The 22,946-nt window shown below is 36.3% G+C and overlaps 1 protein-coding gene across 1 annotated transcript in view; it reads right to left on the reverse strand.

Annotated features, from left to right (window-relative positions):
• LOC149074062 (uncharacterized) overlaps window positions 1-22,946 on the reverse strand; it is a 104,832-nt gene that overhangs the window by 21,537 nt on the left and 60,349 nt on the right. The window contains exons 5-7 of the mRNA XM_089246635.1: window positions 19,356-19,410; window positions 4,269-4,311; window positions 1,248-1,336 (exon numbers count right to left, since the gene is read on the reverse strand). Of these exons, the coding sequence (XP_089102761.1) occupies window positions 1,248-1,336; window positions 4,269-4,311; window positions 19,356-19,410 (187 nt within the window). The remainder of the gene's footprint in view (window positions 1-1,247; window positions 1,337-4,268; window positions 4,312-19,355; window positions 19,411-22,946) is intronic.

Here is a 22,946-nt window from a genome sequence, read left to right on the forward strand (position 1 = left end):
TTTTTTTTCGCGCCCGGGGCCTCCACCGAGTTTCATCCCCCACTGCCCACATGTAATGTAGAAGCAGTTAAAGAGTGCATTTGGCATCTCATCCGTCCATATCAAGTGGTGCACAATTTTGATGTATTCTTACTGAACAATGTTGCAATACACATTAAATTATAATTAGAAAAACCCTAAAAACTTATAATTTAGTATTTTGAATTCTTTCTAGATGGACAGTCATTTCGGAAATTGCTCATTACTCATCCAAATTATTTTGGTGCATTAATTCAGCACGGATCAACTTTGTGGGAATTTAGATCATGTGGTTTTGCTAGTTTTGATCATCACAACCAGTAATTATTTTCGGAGTTGCTAAACAATAAATCTAATGCAAAAAGTGAATTAAATTCAGACAAGCTTTTTATTGACATACAAAGGATGTCGTTTTCAAAGGAAGAAAAATGCTTGTTTTTTTATTGCAAGTTGTCATAAAACCTGGGGGTTTACCTTAGGACTGGCTCTATAGTTCCTTATATTCTGCTCAGCGGATAGAATGTTAGCATGAATGTTCAAGCTAGACATCAAGGAAAAAAATGGCACCCATTGTGCACCTTAATTCAGAAACGTCAGAATTTTTTAAACTTATATTCTTAAATATTTAATGTTTAAAAAATTGGTCAGCATGCCAATATCTGGATAATGAAGGTTAAACGAATTGGGCTGAGAGAAGCAAGATATAACTGTTTGTGAATTTTCCTCGACTTTGAATTATCCAAAATATTAGAAAAAAAGTTGAATAAAACTTGAAATTTTAACATTTGATTAGATAGAAAACTCAAGGAGTTTCATTAAAGTTCAAATTTTCCAAAACTTGAATTAACCAAGTTCTACTGTATTATAAAGAGTCTACTGTATTTTACCCTGAAAGCTTAAAGTTTGATTCCACTCTTTTTTTGCTCTAGGCCAGAGTTCTCACTGCTAATTGACATTGCTCCAAATCACAACAAACTTTATATTTGGGGGTAAATACAAGATCAGATTTATTAGAAAAAAGTGCCCAATAACCCGGCACTTAACAGTGCATCAATTTGACCTTTTCCCGATTAAGCCAGGTTTTTTCCCCAAAATTGGTCAAATTGCTACTAATAACCAAAAACCAGAATAAACCCCGCTCTAGGATTTAGAAATTTCAAAACTACCAGACTTATTATTAGCAATACTGTAATTAAAGTGGAAACAATAAAAATAAAACAAGTTTTTACCTTGCTCAGCCCAGCCTTTCAAATAGCCATGATTAGGAGGAGTGAAATCAGGAATATCCTCTTTGATTGCTTTATATATATTTTTTAAACTGCAATGAAATTGAAAATTAATTTTAAAAAATTTGACTGATCGTTTTATTTATTAAACTTTTGATTTAATTAACACTAGAACAGAAATGGCCATTTTGACATGCCATTACACCCAAACAGTTCATCTCAGGTTTTTGAAATTCGAAAATATGCTGAAATGGATGTTCTTATGCAATCATAAATATTGATAGAATAAATTGACAGCCCAGTTCAAAAAGGCAAAAACTTGAAATTCTATGTTTTGAGACATCTGAATTTTAAAGATTCACTGTGTGTGAACCGAATGGGAATAAACACAGATTTAATTATAGTAGAAGCATATAAGCAGAGTTGGGAGTTGTTGCTGTTTTGCAATACGTAGAGGCATATTCCACCATTCTCATGGCATGCATAACTCAAAAATGCAGTTCTGAGTTGTTGCCCTTTTGAACTGGGCCACTGAGATGTACTATCTTCATGTTTGCTTTCTGCAGTATCAATTTTGTACCATTTGAAGGTACCCTTTTGAAAAAGCTTGTTGTTGCACGATATTTGATTTATAAATAGTTTCTATGGATCTTGGCACTTTTACTGCACTGGTATGGGTATCAGGGGAGTTCTGCATTCTTCAGGGGACATAAAAAATTGGACATGACTATTCACTACAGGGTTGGCATGGAATTTACCGTTGATGAATTTTACCGGATTTACCATGATTTTTCATCTTGATAAGAACATGTTTTTCTCTAGATTTTCACCACTGCCAAAGAAAAAAGTCACTGTTTCTGCTTTTATTTAAAAAAATTTTCAACATTTTCTTCATTCTTCTTGAACAAAATGAATAATTTTGAGATACTATTCTACAAAAACAGAACACTAAAATTATTATATTATTACAAACATGCATATTGAAGTATATTATGCTCATTCGATCATATTATTATAATTATAAATTTTCTTGCCATAAAGATAAGTCTTATATTGTCATCCTGTGCGGATATGTTAAAATAGAAACAGGGCCAGTGAAAGGCACTTTTTATGTGACTGAATTATTATTTTAGTGTTTTCACTCTCACAAATTTTTACACATCAAAATAATTTTGAATGGAAGTAGAAGTGGATAAATAAGAGCAGCTAAATGCAATACTTTTCAGTGTTAAAATGCTATTCAATGCTTAATTCCTCTTGCACTTCTAGTGATAGTGCACCTATCTCTAGAGAAGGTGGTTTCTGAAAAACATTAGGTTCCTTCACTTTTTTGTTAAGGATCTTTTCACTCTTTATCAACATTTTTCCAGTTGACTTTCCTTTCTTTAGTCAAATTCCGAAGCACAATTTTTGATTCCTTGTTCATTTTCCAAAAATTCTTCTTTCAGCCAACACCATACCAGAAGAATCTCTAGTGTGGCATTGTTTCAGCTTTGAAATGTTCTGACTGCCCATTTCTGTATACCTATCTGTTCTCTATATCAGGGCTTTCCAATGTAAAGTTTCTCATGGAACCATTGATAGTTATAAGGCTGCTACCTAGAACTCTTAATGATAATAAGGCTGTTCTACAGAACTCAAACAAATTTTTGAATATTTATCCAAAAAAATAGTGTCCCTACTGCCATCCCAACAGCATCATAGTCCCATAGCAAAATGAAAGAGGGCTTAGACACCAACTCTTAATTTACATATTAATTATCACAATTCATTGAGCCAGATCTTATCGTGGAAACTCCTACATAACTGAGGTCCCTACGTGGACCCCACAAAGGGGTGGGTCTGGCCGGGCTAATGCCAGAGAGCCCGAGATGATTATCATCAGATGTGATTTTATTTTTGTTTTTCACACTACAAATTCTATATATAGTTTTATACTCTTTTTATTTTTCACATTCTACAAACAAGTCCGACTTGAGGGCCCATCAAAGATTTCAGCCCAGAAGCCCTACTGCAGGATGTGGGGCAAAGGGTCTCCATGCCCTGCCCGGTTGAACACATGGTTGGACTAACAAGGTTGCAGCCCTGTCAGCCTATTGGGAATCACATTCATGAATCAAGGGCTTTGATTATGATTGTCACCAGATGAAAAGCACCCATACTAGAACTCTGGCATATGGCTTCAACTGAAATAATCATGATGACAATCACTGAATCATAGGGTACTCATCAGATTGGAACAGATTGGAATGTTTAAAAGCTGGAGTGCTGAAATACTAGTCACTTGTCTGGTAAAATGTGTTGGAGATTGTCTCTCTAAAACACTAGATATGTACAATGTTTAAGAGCATTCAAAAGAATACAAATGAAAATTACATGAAAAAATGAATAAAAATGAAAATTACATGAAAAAATGAATAAAAATGAAAATTACATGAAAAAATGAATAAAAATGAAAATTACATGAACAAATGAATAAAAATGAAAATTACATGAACAAATGAATAAAAATGAAAATTACATGAAAAAATGAATAAAAATGAAAATTACATGAACAAATGAATAAAAATGAAAATTACATGAAAAAATGAATAAAAATGAAAATTACATGAACAAATGAATAAAAATGAAAATTACATGAAAAAATGAATAAAAATGAAAATTACATGAAAAAATGAATAAAAATGAATGCTTGTAGTTTTTGTGATCGTTTACGTTTTGTACAAGCATTAAAGAGAGTTTTTGATTTCTTGTAAAAGTATAATTGTTCTATATTGATGAATTGGATAATTCAAAATTGTTTTTTGCCACTTCCCTTAACCCATTAACACCGGGTGGTACGAAAATTTGCCATTCAAAATTTTAATTTTTTTTCTTTGCAGATAAATGGTGGGAGCGGGAACCACTCATTGTTTTTTTGTTTAAAAAAATCAAAGTCATCTTTAATGGGTTAAGCTTTGAATTAACCAAGTTTGATTGTTTGATTGTATATGTCAAATTTTTAAACACATAACTGAATATTACCTTGGGGGAATAGTGATGCCTACAGGTACACTGAAAGCAAGACCTGTATAAAAAACGAGAAAGACACCAAAAGAAATATTACTATACAAATACATTCGGCTGTAAAAGTAAAACAATTATAGCTAAATCATTGTACCTAACAGAACTAAACTCAACATTTGTTTACCATTATTATACAAATACAAATACAAAGCCACATCAGGCAAAATGCCCAACAAGGTGGCTGAGAAAAAGATGCCCATAAAGTATGGATGCCATATATTTCAAAAATACAGCATCGCAATTAAAAATACAATTAACAAAAATTATAAACATTATATACACATGATAAAATATTATACAATGCCCATAAAGAATACTTATGGTTGTCTTATTCTAAGTATGGATAGCTTCTCGATTTACCCCAACATGCTTATCGTATTTCTTTTTAAACATGTCAGTCATGTCAGTTGTGTTACAATTTACTACCTCCGGAGGTAAGCTATTCCATTTATTAACAACCCTATTAGAGAAAAATTCCCTGCGACACCATAACCTTGCATTGTCCCTCACTAATCGATACTGGTGTCCCCTTGTAAAAGTAGTCAATTGGCGGTGTACTAAAAGTTCATGGTCCATCCTATCCATCCCATTGAAAATTTTGACTACTTCGATCATATCTCCTCTACACCTGCGTTCATCCACTGTAAACATATTCAAAAAATGAAGTCTCTCTTCATAACTCAAGCCCTGTGTGCCAATAAGGACACGCGTAGCTCTTCTCTGCACCCCTTCAACCAAGTCTATGTCCCTCTGTAGGTATGGTCTCCAAAACCTTACAGCATACTCCAGTCCAGGACGAACTAAGCCTCGAAAAAGTGGAAGAATGACTTTAGGAGAACGCGAAGAGACTTTTTTGAAAATGAGACCAAGCATTCTATTTGCTTTTTTGACCACTGCTGAACAATGTTCAGAAAACCTAAGACGCTCGTCAATGAGAATTCCCAAATTGGTGACCCTAGTTGCATCCGGGATAGTGGATAGTGACACCATTCAACTCGTAAGAGAACCGTGGGTTGTTCGAACCAAAATGAGAGACCATTCACTTATCAATGCTAAAAGTCATGCTCCATTCATTTGCCCATGCTGCAATCCTGTTTAGACTGGTCTGGAGTGACTCCCTATCGCTTTGATTCCTGATTACCCCCATTAACTTCACATCATCTGCGAATTTGCTAGTAATCCCATCGATACCCTGATCGAGTTTATCGATAAAAAGTGAAAAAAGTATGGGGCCAAGGACACTTCCTTGAGGAACTCCACTTGTGACGTCTGTCCAACCAGAGAATTCCCCGTTCACCATAACTCGTTGCGACCTATCTCTTAACCACGATTCTATCCAATTCAGCAAGTTGCCCCCAATTCCAATCTCATATAAACGCTTCAAGAGTTTACCATGTTTGACCCGATCGAATGCCTTCTGGAAATCAAGGTAAACAACATCTACATTTTTGCCCTTACCCAAAGCCTTAGTCACATGATCATAGAAGCAAAGGAGGTTAGTTACACATGACTTCCCCTTCCTGAACCCATGCTGATTATCCGACAATACATTATTCTCGTCTATCCCCTTCACAAACTGCCTTTTGATGATAATTTCCAAAATTTTCGAGAGGGAGCTCGTCAAACTCACTAGACGATAATTGGACACAGCTTCTCTATTACCCTTCTTAAATATCGGAACAACATTAACAAGTTTCCAATCCCTTGGGACGATACCCTCAGCAACACTACTCATGTATATCTGTGCTACTGGCCCCAACAATTCATTAGCACCTTCCCTGAGAACCCTGGGATAGATATCATCTGGTCCTGGTGCTTTGCTTGCACATACATTTCTTAGAAGATTTAGGACCTCCACGTCTTCCACTTGAATATCGTTGAGCGTTTTATTACCCCATGCAACACCCGTATATCGAATATCATTATCTCCATTAAAAACCGACGCGAAAAAGTCATTGAAAGCACTACACATGCCTACATTGCTCTCTACTTTTGAGCCTCCTATCGAGAGGGGGCCAACTGTCCCCTTACATCCATTATTGACATATCGAAAAAATGATTTTGGGTCAGAGCCAATGTTATCTGCCAACCTCTAGATTCAACTTCCTTTTTACTATCCCTTATCGCTTTCTTCCACAGTCTTCTTTTATCAGTAAACAATGATAGGTCACCTCGTCTACTTTTATACTCTCTGAATGCTCTTTTCTTTTCAAGATAAAGGTTCAGCACGCTATCCGTGAACCATAGAGGGTGCAATTTACAAACACGCTTTTTTCGAACAAAGGATATGACGTCGTGCAAAACAGAGGACAGCTTCGTACTAAATTCTACCCATTGACTTACCACCCCTACTGATTCCAACCGGTCTTTGAAAACTTCCACTAACCTTCCTCTCAAAACATCAAAGTTAGTTCTCCGAAAACAAGGAACCAGTCTTTTGTTATCAACCTTACCCAAGGAAAAGTTAGTGAAATCTGACTATACGATGATCACTAAAAGAACACTCTTCCCCCACCGAAACATGTTCAACTAGATCCTCAGAACTAGTAAGAACTAAATCCAAAATAGCAGTACCCCTAGTGGCTTCTGATACAAAAAATGTTCGAGCACTAACTTAAGAAAGTCTCTGTCATAATGATCTCCAGATGAAAGGTTCTCCCAATCAATACCTGGATAATTGAAATCCCCTAGTATGAGAACCCTCTTACGCTTACACATGTAGGAAATTTCATCATGCAATTTGGCGATGTAGTGTTGATCCCTATTCGGTGGATTGTAACAAACCCAACAATACGTTTATGACGTCTTTTGTTCTCAAGCTCAACCCATACAGTTTCAATATCACTTCTCTGCACGTTACTCTAGCCTTCAAACGGGATTTCACGTATACCAACACGCCACCCCCTTTCCTATCAGATCTATTTCTCAAAATTGTACCAGTGAATGCAATTCAGTAAAAGCATCACAATCTATAGAAACACTAAATGTATTGAATAATGTATGATGAGTTTCTTCAAAAGTTCACTTTTGAATGGTACAAAATGCATGTCAGTATCAAGACATATAGCAAGTCGATGGAGGAAAAGCAAACAACATAACAGAATATCTGTTCTGTAGTTACTAATGTTTACACATATGATGTCAGTCTATTTCAGCAAATTTTTCAATCACACTAGCGCAATACGTGGCTGTTATAAAATGACTGCTACCACTGTTTTAGGTAGAACTTCATTTTACCACTCAACTAAGAAACCTAGGGCATTTTTATTTTAGGAATTCCAAACCCCCAAGAAGGGAAGATATAAGTCATGAAATTTCAACAATCGGAGATGAACCGTTTGGGTGTGATTGCATGTCAAAATAACTTTGCGATCAATATGGAAGCATCCATTGTTCTAATGTTAATCAACAGATTATCAAGGCTAGATCATGTTCAATGTGATGTTCTAATACCAAACGATTGTTTTCAGATAACACAATGACATCGGTGTAGCTGGTATCATACATACAGCCATGCAATTCATTTTATATTGTTTACATGGTTTAAAAATATAATTAGGCCTATCACAGATTCCTGTGAAACATGTTTCTTATTAACACTAATTTACCAACATCTAAATCAATTTTTGTAGCCTGCATTCGATTCGACAAGAAAAACTTTTACACCAACAATAAATAAAATCTTTTTTTGATTTTTTTTTAAACCCCCTCTCCATTTTCGTAAAACTATGTGTGTGTTTCTATTATTTCGTTTTTCAGTTTTAGTTTGTTGATGTTGTTTACTAATAAGCAACTGTGTTTTTTATTATTCATTATAAACTTGCAATGTATCATCCAGTATCGGTCTCTAGACCCCTTGGCTGATCTTTTTGTTTCATCTTGTATTTATGTACAAATATAAAACAATAAAAAAAAATCAAGTCGAACAGAATTTTTAAGCCCTGCCAAATGCGTTTCTCAAGTACAAGAAAAAAAAGCAAAAGATTGGTTCTGTGAACTTTTTCTCACTTTTCTAGGACTTCATAACTCTATACTAGTAGACACATTTAAATATAACCTAATGTTTTTTCTGAAACAGCAGCAGGCACCTATGGAAACTAAACAGATCAGTAACTTGATGCCAATATTACCATCCTTTTATTCAATGCCAGAATACAAATACAACACCACAACAGCCAAATGCCCAGCGAGGTGGCTGAGAAAAAGATGCCCATAACAAATATGGATGTCATATACACTGCTGGCCACCCAAATTGCAACACCAAGAAAGACAAGAGATATCGCAACAATATTTATTTTGTAGATAACATGTTGACCAAGCATCAAATGATTAAATTTATAGACTTCTGTGAAGTGTGGTTCCTGCCAAAATCAGTAGCCAGAGTAGCCGCCATTGTTGGAGATCACCGCTGCCACACGCCACAGCATTGATTCAAAGAGACTTTGGATGTGTTCTTGGGGTACAGCAGACCAAGCAGCTTCCACGCGTTGCCAAAGTTGATCTGGTGTGGCAGCTGGGGATGTAATCTGGGTCAATCGTTTAACTTACCTTTGCTCTTACCCAAAGCCATAGTCACGTGATCATAGAAACAAAGGAGGTTAGTTAAACATGACTTCCCCTTCCTGAATCCATGCTGATTATCCGACAATACATTATTCTCGTCTATCCACTTCACAAACTGCCTATTGATAATAATTTCCAAAATTTTCAAGAGGGAGCTCGTCAAACTCACTGGACGATAATTGGACACTGCTTCTCTACTACCCTTCTTAAATATCGGAACAACGTCAGCAAGTTTCCAATCCCTTGGGACAATAACCTCAGCAACACTACTCCTGTATATCTGTGCGACTGGCCCTAACAATTCATTAGCACATTCCCCGAGGGCCCTGGGATATATATCATCTGGTCCTGGTGCTTTGCTCGCACATATATTTTTGAGAAGATTTAGGACCTCCACATCTTCCACTTGAATATCGTTGAGGATTTTATTTCCCCATGCAACACCCGTATATTGAATATCATTATCTCTTTTATCAGTAAACAATGATAAGCCACCTTGTTCACTTTTATACTCCCTGAATGCTCTTTTCTTTTCAAGATAGAGGTTACGCACGCTATCCATGAATCATAGAGGGTGCGATGTACAAATGCGCCTTTTTCGAACAAAAGGGTATGACGTCGTGCAAAACAGAGGACAGTTTCGTACTAAATTCCTCCCATTGACTTACCACCCCTTCTGATTCCAACCGGTCTTTGAAAACTTCCGCTAACCTTCCTCTCAGAACATCAAAGTTAGTTCTTCGAAAGCAAGGAACCAGTCTTTTGTTATCAACCTTACCCGAGGAAAAGTTACCATGAAATCTGACGATACGATGATCACTGGAAGAAAACTCTTCCCCTACCGAAACATGCTTAACAAGATGCTCAGAACTAGTGAGAACTAAATCCAAAATAGCAGTACCCCTAGTGGCTTCTGATACATGCTGATACAAAAAATTTTCGAGCACCAACTTAAGAAACTCTCTTTCATACTGATCTCTCGATGAAAGATTCTCCCATTGAATACCTGGGTAATTGAAATCCCCTAGTATGAGGACCCTCTTTCGCTTACACATGTAGGAAATTTCATCATGCAATTTGGCGATGTAGTTTGGATCCCTATTCGGTGGATTGTAACAAACCCCAACAATAAGTTTATAATATCTTTTGTTCTCAAGCTCAACCCATACAGTTTCAATATCACATTTCTTCACGTTACACTCTCTAGCCTTCAAACATGATTTCACGTATATCAACACTCCACCCCCTTTTCTATCCGATCTATTTCTTAAAAAAGTATCGTATCCTGAGATGTGTAAGAAAGATTCATCCCCATCGTTTGCCCAAGATTCTGTAATGGCTATAAGATCCAGGCCCTCCACAACTATCATAGTTTCTAAAAAATCTTTCTTATTACCCAAGCTCCTGGCGTTTATTAACACACATTTTAATTTGCCCGGAGATTTAGTGTCAATCGAGAAGCCATCCAAGTCAGAGGTGGGTAATTCCCCGTCAGTACTGTTGTGATTATCATTAACTAACCCGCATTCCCGACTACGTGGTCTGGGAGTAAAAAACTTGACCTAAGACTATCGTAAACTAAACTATCTATTTTTTTTTTTTTTTTTTTACCATAGTAGCTCTTTAGCTTCTTCATATTGAAATTATTTTTCATTTCAGCAACTCAAGTATTGAGTATACAACATATGTAACAAGTAAATGACAAAATTGGTGAGAAACATATTGGAGAATAATTGATTGAATAGATGATGTCATTTCTAATACATATAAAGACAATTTTTTTTGCAATGTTTTTGCATTAAAAAGGAGGACAAGTTTTTTCTACTAGATATTACTAGATCTCCATCATATTTATCCAGGAAAAATATTTTTCAAATTTTATAGTCATTATGAGGAAGCAGACGCAATTTTAGAGGATGTAAACAAAAATACCTACAACACATATGAATACTTTAAAAAGATCTAGAATAAAACACTATTCATGGAAATAAAATCAGTTTCGTACTTTATTGAACAGTTTATGTACGCTAATTATCTAGCCTGTATATAAGCTAGATTATTAATGGTAATTACTAATTATATATAACCTGTCTCAAAGGTATAAAGACAATAACTTTTCTTAAGTAACAAATCAAACATTTCATATTTCAATCTCAAATTTTTTATACATGAATCATATTCAGTAAAGACACTACAAAACTTCACTCAAGAATTGGATTAATAAAAATGAAAAACATCTGTCTCAGAAAGTATATCTGTATGCCAGAGGAAAAGGGCATCACATTATAAAAGATAAATTTCACAGAAGAGGCTGTTTAAAGATTTTTTTTAAGTATTTCTATGAGCAGTTCACTTGTTTCATAAAGTGAATATCTCTGTTATTTATTAAAAAAAAAAACTTAAGTGTCCTATACCAATGTGTAGTGTAATGAAAGTACTGCAAATCCATAGTGTTTTCCCAATATTGATGGAAATGGACATAGTGCCCTTTACCACCAGCATATAGATATAGACATCAGCATATTCAGATGTTTACAGTTTAAAAGTTATTCCGTTTCCATGAATTATTTGAAATATTCGATCAAACATGTTGCTAACTAAATTCTGAAGATGGGGATTCAGAGAAAACCAAATTTGCTACTTCAATTTTATCATATTAGAAAACTGACAGCCATGGGTATAAAATTCATGTGATAATAGACCCCAAAGACTTTCACTTGGTCTGAGCTCATCGCAAGCCATTCCATTGCACATACTAAATTACCAGTAAGATATGCACTTGTGGATGTAAATATGTGAATAGGGGCATTATATCTTGTTGAAACAACAAATTATGCCCCCCCCCTATATTGTTCAGAACTGGAGGTAGAGAGGTTCCATAAATGTCCTGATAGTCTTTGAACATTTGCCGAACTTGCAAAAAAAACCTCAATATCAGTCATTCAGTTGAATGACCAAATGCTTCCCACATCATGACAGATCTGCTTTATTGCTTTCTGCTGTGAAAAGTATGCAGATCGTGAGAGATAGATGGCTTTTTCTCAGCTCAAAGTATCAAGGAAACAGATATTTTTTGGATATTATGCTGAGGTGAACTTGGAAAGAAAAGTAATTTTGTCTCAGCCGGGACTCAAACCCAGGCCCGCTTATGAAGGTTTTCAACAGCTGGCTGATGTGAAGATATATTTAGGAAAGAGAAAATTCAACTGCCCTTGCAGGAAATTGAACTTGCATCCTTTCACATCCCGGGTGAACACCCTAGACTACAAAGACAACGAATATCTTAACCTTTCTTTGGAGCTCGTGTGCACTGAACGGGACTGTACATGTTGGAAATAACTCAGGCCAAAGCTTACAATTGCTGACACTGCCACCAGATGGCAACTTACCTAAGGATGATGTCACTATCTGGTATCCATATGAAGGTTTTTAATGGATGATGCGAAGATATATTTAGGAAAGAGAGAAAATTCAACTGCTCTTGCGAGGAATCGAGAGTGGTAGAGTGCATATGCACTCCAAGCAAAGATTGAGATATTCATTGCCTTAGTCTAGTGATCTAGAGCAGTGGTTCTCAACCTTTTTTAGCATATGGCCCACTTAGAACCACATTTTCTTCTCGTGACCCCCTCATCTTACCTAGGCCCCCCCCCACCCTCATGTAGAGTGAAACACTTTCTACTTACTGAATTTAGTTTAATCCAAACTAAATTTATAATGAACAAAAATTTTATAGATAAGATCAATCAAAGTAGGGGAAATTGCCACCTTTCTTAAGGGACAAATTATATGGGAATAATATGTATGTGCAAAATGCTGGACCATCCAACAAACCTACACAATAAATCGCCCCTACCAACCCATCATTATAGGTCTGCACCTTACTGTGGGCTGGAGCTCAGTGAACTTCCTTCTTTTGGGGGGTTCTATGCATGGCCGTCTCACTATCATGGTTCCCCGGGCAAAATACTGGGCTGCCCCTTTACATAATCGTAACAGCTTATACATATTTACACTCAAAAATTATAGTACCATATGTGACCAAGAAGGGCCTCTATGACCACCCCAAGCCATGCCCATATAGGTTCAGATGGCCCCTGCTTCATGGACAGCTCTGCTGGATTCTGAAAGTTCAGTCACACTTTTTCCCCCAACATATTTCACTTAAAAACTTGATTTCTTCACCTCTCTCTGTGGGGCCCCCTTCACCACTTGTCATGACTCCTATTTCATCTGATTTTTACTCGTGGCCCCCTTAGAATATTCCAGGACTGCAAGGGGGCCATATGGCCCCCTTGTGGTACTGGGATACTTCAAGGGGGCCACGGAAGAAAATGGAGAAAGGGGCCATGACAGGTGGTTTGGAGAGCTGAGAAGAAAAATTAAGGTGTGAAGAAATAAAGATTTTATATTAGTGACTCACATTTACAGTGAGAAAGAGAATCCAACAAAACCACCCATAAAACCAGGGTCTTTTTTAGGGCATGGACCCACCCAGGCCTCACCGCCTACATTTTGCAACAAGTTCCCTAAGATGGGGTTTTTCTTGTCTCCAGCTAAATTTTTCAGACCCCCCTTCCCTATATGAAATTTATTGTATGGAAAAAAAAAAATGATGAAAACCATATTAGGCCTGGGCTGTAGCTCTGTCAGTCCCACTCTTGTGAGGGGCGTCATGCCCATAAGTGACCCCACCTTATGATATTTTGTATAGTACAATTAATTTTGAAAATAAGTAGAAAATATATAGGCTGTTTATTTCCAGCTAAAGTATGGGACTACCATAGCATCACTTTGCCTAAGGAGGGGGGGCCCCCAATGATATTGAGACGGTCCTGATAGAACTCAGACTAGCGGGGAGATCAATAAATTCTAGGCTAGTGTCTAGGCTAGTTTGGAGGCCAATTTTCTTTGCAAAATTTTCGTTCAGTATAAATTCACTGAAAAAAATCATTTCAATACGTATAAAGTGTCTTGCTTCTAAATGAGAGTTGAAAACTCTGGGTAAGACAGGGGAGCCATGAGAAAAAAATATGGTTCAAAGGGGGCCATGGGCAAAAAAAGGTTAAGAAACACTGGTCTAGAGCAGTGGTTCTCAACTGGGGGCCATATCGCCCCAGAGGGGCCCTAGGATATTCCAGGGGGGCCACGGATGAAAATCTTGCAAACGGGGAGCCACGGCTACTGATACGGGGGCCACAAAGAAATTTGTGACATTAAACGTTTTTTAGTCACTCTGACTAAAAAAATTTAATTTCAAACAAAATGCATAGAATATCTTTTTTGCAATTTTTCCCCTATTCAAGTAACATTAACATGAGGAAGGAAATAAAAAAAGTGGTCCATGTAATCTCGGTGGTTTTACGACTTGGGGGTGACAGTAAGCCCTGAGACAAACTAGAGAAGAGGTTTAAGCAAAATGGAATAACTGTGAAGAAAGAAAATTGTGTGTGTTCAGACTTTTCATTCAAAGAGGGCTGCTATAAAGAAAACAACGATTTGTTGACCATTCATTGACATTCTTTTGAGTGCTGGTAGTAAATGTAATCTAAGAAGTAGATGGGTGAAAAATGAAAGCTTGTAAAAAACCCATCGTTTTCATACAATTACAGACGGATAGCCATTTAGTTTAGCCAGCACTGAGTGGTCTGAAGGGGAATATATTTATAAAAATAGAATAGAGAATGATTGCTCTGGGGTATTTTTTATGAATTTTGAAGGGGGGTGCCAATCCATTGCCTCTGTTGAAAAGAAATAAAGTCGAATTCAGTTATAATGAACTCCAAGAGATCAAATCATACATGGGGAAAAATACCCGTGAAATTTAAAATTTTTTAAAACTACATTGCTGTGATAATGTATTGGGACAGGGGCGTCTTAAGCAAGGGTGCAAGGGGTGCGGCGCACCCGGGCGGCAGATTGTAAGGGGTGGCAGCGTAGACTTTACTTGAGACAAAATTTAACACAATAAAAATTCACGACATCACGCTTTTGAGTCATACTATACCTCGACAACGGAAACGTTGAGAAAATAGACAAGGCCAGAAACAAGACCGCTATCTGGGCGGCTCGAGACAAAATCTGTACCCGTGTGGGACTCATTTTTTGCGCCTCCTACCTATTGCTCTCTCCATAGCCCCTACCTCCCGCGTCAGGGAATCTTTCGTGGTTTTCCACAGGGAGTGAATTTATAGAGTGAAAAAAGAAATGTTATAAGGATTTAGCCCCGTGCTTCAAGCTGGAGCCCTGTCAGCCCTACCCTTAGAAGGTCATGTCCCTACCAAAAAATTTATCCAAAAAATTCCTAACAAAACATTTTTTTCGGCCCTTCATTTGGGATTCCAGTTATCTGGCATTTATTAAAATTTTCTACTCCAAAAGCGGGGCGTATGGTCACGCACATTTTTCATGATAAACAATGATGTGCAGCTTTCTTCTGGAAAAAAAATCAGGTTTATCTCCAGGTGCCCTTCACCGAAGCCCAATCATCCTCCTGGCAGGGTCGCCAGTAGGGGCGGCACATGAGGCTTCGCACCCGGGCGGCAGGTAAGCTCGAGCCGCCCCTGTATTGGGACTTCCTCTAAGATTGACACCACATCTTTAGTTTTTTTAATCGATACTGTAATGATTACTTTTAACTGCCCTACTACTGGCTTGCAGCACATCCTAAATAATTTCAATGCAATTTTCCTATCCTGCAAGAACAATGTTGTGGACATTTGAAAAAAAATTCTAAAAAGACGTATGACTATATTTTAAGCAATTTAAATCCGTTTATTAGAGACTCACTGCATCTGCTGATTTCCAAAAGAAGTGCAATAAATTCACACGTAAGTCTTAACTTTGAAATGTTCGTAACCCGCTCAATGCGTCTCTTTGTATCTGTCAACTTAAAATTTATGGTTTTTAGTATTGATAATACGCATGCAAAACCAATTCAGCGACGCGTTTTCTCAATCTGCAAAAACTGCTTGGATTTGATAGTTGGAAATGATGTCTAAATGCCAAAGATTTGGACAAAATGAAAATGTGTCAAATAATTGAAATTGTGCTTCGTATAAATGAAATATTTTAATATTGAACGCTATATATATAGAGATTAATCGTGCCCGTAGTCAAACGTCTCATAAATGTCAAATTTTGTCATAAAACTGAGAGTGAGGAACGAATTCCCTTGCGCACAAGTGGAATTTCGAGGCATTTACACACAACAGAGCCCGTCTTGGCCATTTTTCTTTTTCTCCTCACCTTTTCTTCCTTTTGTTTCCTTCCTAAATTTATAAAAGTAAAAAGGACATAATCATTATAAAAATGACTGTTTTCAGATTAAATTGCCAAAGTTCAATTACTTTACTGCAAAGATTTTTACTGTCAGATTTTTTTTGGGGGAAATACAGTTAAACCCAAAGCGTATTAAAGACCCTTCATTAATACGCTTTGGTCAAACTCCATTAGACCGGAACTCCAAGAGACCCGAGAAATCACTTCGCAATAACGAAATTTCATTACAAAGGAATTCCAGATTTTTATATTGGTCCTATGTAAACCTATCCGAGGGATTAGAAAAGTTTTCGTTAAAACAATATTTTTCCCGTTATAGTGGTATTTGTTAAAATGAGAGTTGATTATTTATATTTTCCGATGGGCTTGAAATCCTGTTAATGAATCATTATTATGTTCACACGAACAGTTTTGTAACTGCGTACATGATTTCTCTGGAATGAATGGTTCTAACAAATATTTAAAAAGTTTTCGCACGTATTTTAGTTCATTTTTTTAAACTCATAGTAGAGCTACAACATGAACCTATATCCTTGATACATGTATTATTGTTGAAAACGATGTGGAAGGTTGAACTTTTCAATTGTGATTCATTTGTGTGGCTATTCCCTCATTACTACCTTTATCCGCATGAAGAGAATAAAATTAATAAAACTGCTTGCTACCACTTTTTTGCGATTTTTATCATTATAAGAATGCATATTTTAGAAGCTACAACTGACATTTCTCAATGAAACCATAATCATTTACACACAAAAAAATAACTAATTTGGAAATAATAAAAATTTCATCCAGTACAGTAACTTGATGGTATTGTGCCGTCTTCAAAGCGCAGAGTTTACATTGATTAAAAATATTTTTTTTTTAAATTGGACTGACACAACACATAAAACATACAAATCAAACTGTGAAAAACACAAAACAATAAACTACACAAAAAGTAACATTACGATGATACAGACACTTTGTGACCAAAAGGGATTTATTCTATTGTGTTTATTTTGCTTTTTCGTTATTTTCATAAATTAAAAATTAATCGAACTAAATTCAAAAATATTTATACTTCAGACAATTTTTGAATAATTATCTTCTAATGAGAAAATGGGGGGGGGGGAGAAAGGAAGGGGGGGGGAAGGAGTAGAAAATTATTCATGTTCGCAAGGGGGCCACAAGAATGAGAAACGGTTGAAAGGGGGCCATGGACAAAAAAAGGTTGAGAACCACTAGTCTAGAGCATTCATCTGGAAAGCAAAATGATGTGGGTTCTTCTATTAATTCATGCAAAAAATTGGTCAAAGTAATAGGTCTGTAACTATTATAGGTGGTTGAGAATTTTTGCCAGGCTTTGGTGTAGCCTCCCTTAATGGATTCATGTTAGGTTCGAATATCCTTAGTTAAAGCAGACAAGAAGGAAATACAAACAAGTTTTTGTTCACTTCAATTACTTTATTTCATTAAATATTTTAACACATTACTTTTACAACTTAAACTTTTAGTTAATTTTGATTCATGATAAAATATTTTATTGAGATCTCCGTTCAAAGATTTAGTTCAGGCAAACAGTTGTTATCTCACCCGTGACAGTCCATTATCAGCTGAGAATCCAATCTCTTCTCCAGAACCCAGGAACTCTAGTTCAGGTAGTAGACATGGCACAAGTCCAACCAAGACGAAGGAATGAAGCAAGGAGAGAGTCCTGAAGTTCAGGTCAATGGCAATTGACATCCACCAGATCTCCAAAAGTTTGATGAACAGCATGATGATCACATCACACAAACGTTGGAAGGTGGAGAAGAACTGGGCGTCACCATCAGCAGTCAGTATATCTTGAAACCTCTTGGGGTTTCGCCATTCAGAAACCTATCAGGAGCAGTAGCTTGTCAGAGCTGAACTGCAAAACTTGGATTTTTCTTAGAAAAATCAGGGCGTCCACCAAATACAAAAAATATTTTTTTTTTCTTCATGATATGATTATGGACGTTAAACATTTTGCGTTAGAACCATTATTGCCTAATAAAACATGCAAAATGTAATGCTTCTTTTTCTACCGAAAAACCAGTGACTGGAATATTTTCTTTGCCACTTTATTTTTGAATAATTTAAAAAGAGCTCCTTCTATGAGTCACAGGTTAAAAATTTTCAGTTCACCATCCGAAAATTTTTCCCTCAATTCTTCTTTGCTCTTCAAAATCATGGTTTGCAAACTTTGAGGAGTCCAGAGAGAGAGAGAATCTCTTATATCACACTTTTTTCCCATTCTTGGCTTACAAAATAGCTTACAAGTATATCTTCAATTTTTGAAGTACCAGATGCATTTTTGGGTTTAAAATTAAAAAAAAAACTAACTCGCACACAATAACATCACCACAATCAACGTCTTAATCTAGTTGAAGATCAGTAAATGCGCACTCCAAAAGGTGTTTCAGAGGTAAGATTCCTGGGAATATATAACTTGTCTTTTCTTGTTTCTTCCTGATAAGGTTTTTGTGAACAAAACAGGATTTAATAGAGAAAAGTATTTTAAAAAAACAAGAAGCGAAAGAGGATTTTAAAAACACGCTAATAGAATGTATTTCAGGGAAATAAATGGAGCATTATTAGTTATGCATACACATTGTGGAAAAGCAAATTTATCAATAAGGTTAAAAAGAAGTTAGTGTTCAATAACTGATTAAAAATACTTACTGAAACCAGTGTTCGCTATAAGAAATCAAAATAGCATGGATAAGCAACACAAAATTCATGGGGCATGGAAAAACTTTGTTATATGAGAAATTTCTTCATATCTGTGTTCGTTATAAGCGAGCCAGACTGTATAACCTTTCTAAAATGTGAAAAAACTTCCCCTCTTTTACAAGAATCCAATGATACCATGAAGTTTTCATACTATTGATGATTGGAGTTCTAATATGCTTTTGAGACAGGCTGTTTTCATTTTATAATTTTTATTAATTGAGTTCTTGATAAAAGTTTTGCTCAACTATTTTGAATGACTTTTCCAGCATGGAGTTTGTGTATAAAAATTTGATATTGAAATGTGGAACATTTGATTTTTTAATTGAAAAGGGGGGGGGGGAAAGATGGTCAGTATAGTTTTAAGACAGGATATAGAGGCCTATAAAGAAGTGCTCAATTTTAAAATCCATATTTATTGAAATTTGAAAAAAAAACTGACTCATAACAAAATGTTGGCTACTCACCATGGGCTTGTCCTGTACCATGGTAAGGATCTTGACCTATGATAACAACTCTCACCTGAAATTAATACAAACCAGGTTTAGAATTTTCAAAACTTAAACATGCCTAGCCCTTTACATGTAAAACCTGATGAAGCTAAACAAACTTGAAAAAATCTATTCAGAAATTCAAGTTAGAATCATGATGGAAATACAACACTACCACAGAACTAAAATAGCTCACTGCATAAAAGTTTCAGTATCGTAACACATCCATCTTCAGATAAATTTTGAGAAGTATTTTTAAGAACATTCACAAGAGTTTATGTTTTCTCATAATGATGATTAAACTGATTTTTATGATGAGTTGATTTAAACAAGGTTCCATCTTTATGAGGACTTATCTGGCTTGAAGAATCTAATTGAAAGAAAACGTGTCCAGCAATTTTGTGAATTCAAAACTTGCTATGGTGATAGACTGGGGTTGGGAGAGACTGTTAAAAAGGCTTCAAAACTTAGTAATGATGAATTAATACAATGAATATATATTGCAAAAGAATAAGCAAACAACTAACCAACTGGCATAGATGTTTGTTTGTTTAGTAGACATTTATTAAAATATCTTCACTCTATTTCTGTCAACATAATACTCCCCATTCATTGTTTTTTAAGCATTCAGGTACTAAATTCTGAGAATGTGAGATCGACGTATTCTCTGTTCGCACGATGCTAAAACCTGTATTTTTATTTCTACAGATCTTTTTCGTGTTACACAATTATGACTCCTCATATTTTCTCTACTGTTACCGTATCGGAAAAAAATGCAGCCGGACTGTCTATTGATGATTTTCTTTCATCCTCTTCCCGATGCAAGCCATATACTTCATTCTCGTTCACAAGTCGGTCTGCCTCCCCATACTCAAAAAAAGTGTCCTCTCTCCATACCACCCGCTGTTGTCACCTTTCCAAAGCACCAGACAACCCTTCCACCTCCGATTCCTCCATTCTTCACAATATCCAGGATACACAACTTGCCATACTAAAGCAAGATTCTTTCAGTATTCAACTCAATGGATTATCCAAGTGACTTAGTGCGGTAGAAGATAAATGTCAGCCTATTGAGGATCTCCAACACCAAGTCTCCAACCTCTTCTTAGACTTCTGAATTTTTCTCTTCGCTTCGCTCACCTCTGAAGTTATTGACCTAGAGGATCCCTCCCATTGGTCAAACTTAATTTTTCGCAGCATCTCGGAGGAGGCTTCGGACATTGAATCTATCTCGAATCTTGAGTCTAAAATAATTAAATGCTGCGATCTTCTGGAACTTGAAATTTCCGTCTCTGATATCGACTGTTGTCATAGAATTGGTTTTAAAGAATCCCTGATCCCAGACTTTCAATAATTAAATTTAAAAAATTCAAAACTAAAACTGAAATTCTTAAAAATTCATTTAAATTAAAAACAGCATTATTTCAATCTCCGAGGACTTTTCACCAGAGACACACAAGTGTAACATTACCTTGGGGCCCCCGCGAAATAGTCCTAGATCTAGTCATTTTGAAATCTTTATTGTCTGACCTTTAAATCACCTCAGAGAACCAGTCCGCTGTAGATTTCCGCAGATCGGCCGGCATTGTTTACGTATCAGTATTCCCAGATTTCATGTCATAATTGTATTTTTATTCTGATTAATTATGCAAATAGCACTTGCCTTTCATTATGTGTTAGTTTTCCACAGCAGAATATCGCGCATCCTGATTCGATGGTGAGGCAGGGGATGCTGGGAATGGCCCCTTTAAATAGTGACAGTATGCTGGAAACGGGCACAAATATACTGAGTCACAAATGTAGTGAACTGCTCTTACTAAGGCGTTTCGCCTGGTGAGGTGCGCGCCGGACATTGTCTCTTACATCATCATGAACCGTTGATTCAGGCGCGGATACAGGGTGATGTGTTGGGGGGGGGCAATTTTTTACAATGAAGATGTCGATCGGTGAGACCCAACCTAGTGTCCGCAGGTGCCAAACGTACTTAAAATAAAAAAACTAATAAAAAATTAATTAAGAATTAAAATTAATTACCATTACATTTAATTGAAAATAAAAATTAATTTAAATGAAAATTAACTAAAAATTGAAGGCAGTTAAAAATTAAATCTAAATTAAAATTTATATTTATAAAAATTATATTTTTTCAATATGCAATATACTTATTTAAAAAATTGCTTGCAGTAACTGGTGTTACAATTAATGAATAGGCTGTTTTTGATAATAAATTTGAACGTTTGTGCCGGCTACCCTTGTAAAAAATACCGTACGAAAAAAAAGTTCGAGGTGCAGACTGAATAATGTGTGTTATATTTATAAACATTGTAAGGAATTCTGATGCACATTACCAGCTAAAAATGTTTTTTTATTAACAGTATCATGAGCAATTGTACAAATAAATAAAAACTTCGCAGATGAAAAGAGCGCAGAATATGAAAAGCGTATGAAGAATTGGTATTTTAAAATGTTCCTAGAATACTACTTCTTCCTCCTTCGCTTGATAAAAATTAAGGCTCACAGTTAACCGGACAAAACAATGTGCACAAATAAAAATTCATCCGAATGTATTCGATAAATGCTTTTTTCCAGCTTTTCAAGTCAAAGTAGAGAGATAAGTTCCATTTAAATTTAATTTTTTTGATCCCTGTGAAAGTATTAAACATTTCTCTTTGTGACGTTATGATAAAAATTAGGCAAAATAATATGAATAAAATAAGGATCTCGGTCAACCAGAGGCTAAATGAATTCTAAGCTAACTCGGATACAAGAAACCTCGTTTAAGAGAGACGATCCTTGAACATTTGAAGGAAAAAAAAATTATCTAAAGCCCTGACCATGGCCTCCACATCCTAGAGCAGGGCCCCTAGGCTAAAGCCTCTAGTGGGCCCCCAGACCAGACTTTTCATGGGCCCCTTTATAGTTAATTTATAGCTTAAAAAAACAAAACAAAATGATGAGAATCGTCCCCGGCCCTGTCAGCTCCACCCTTGGGAGCATGAACTTTACGCACAACAACAAAGTAGTTATCAAATAAATAGGTAGGCTACTATGTGCACACTGACAGCCCCCCTTACCCGTAACGGGTCACACTGAGCTTGTTGTGACCGCTCAAACTTTAAATGACTTCATGCTTTCAGATAAAAAGCTGAACCTATGCGCCGCAGCTTTTGTCCTCTCATATGTAGGGTCCATGATAAGGCAGTTTCGGTTTCAGTACAGCACAGGGTAGATGTTTTCCCTGTTCAGATTTTGAATGCTGGTGATGGGATCGGCCAAATGAGCTTTGTTTACATCAGTGATTCCAGGTGAGCCCTCTGTGGTCTGTCTCGTTCGATAGAGAATTCTATCTATTTGCCGGCAGATCCATGTGGGGGCCCTCAACTGGCTCTGCTTGTCTCGTACTAATTCATATCAGCTCAGTACTCCCCACTCCGCACTGGACCCGACCAAAGGGACTTTGTTTCCATCCATGGGGTCCCTCTCGTTTCGCTCAATACCTTGTTTAGTATTTACTCATGATCTGCTTGGCGTATGCACTGAAAAGGTTCGGAACCGCTGCTGGAAACT

The sequence above is a fragment of the Pholcus phalangioides genome, unplaced genomic scaffold, assembly GCF_987345545.1.
Source record: "Pholcus phalangioides strain wild (caught in Gottingen) unplaced genomic scaffold, Ppha-v1.0 ptg000017l_1, whole genome shotgun sequence".
In the NCBI taxonomy this organism is placed as follows: Eukaryota; Metazoa; Arthropoda; class Arachnida; order Araneae; family Pholcidae; genus Pholcus; species Pholcus phalangioides.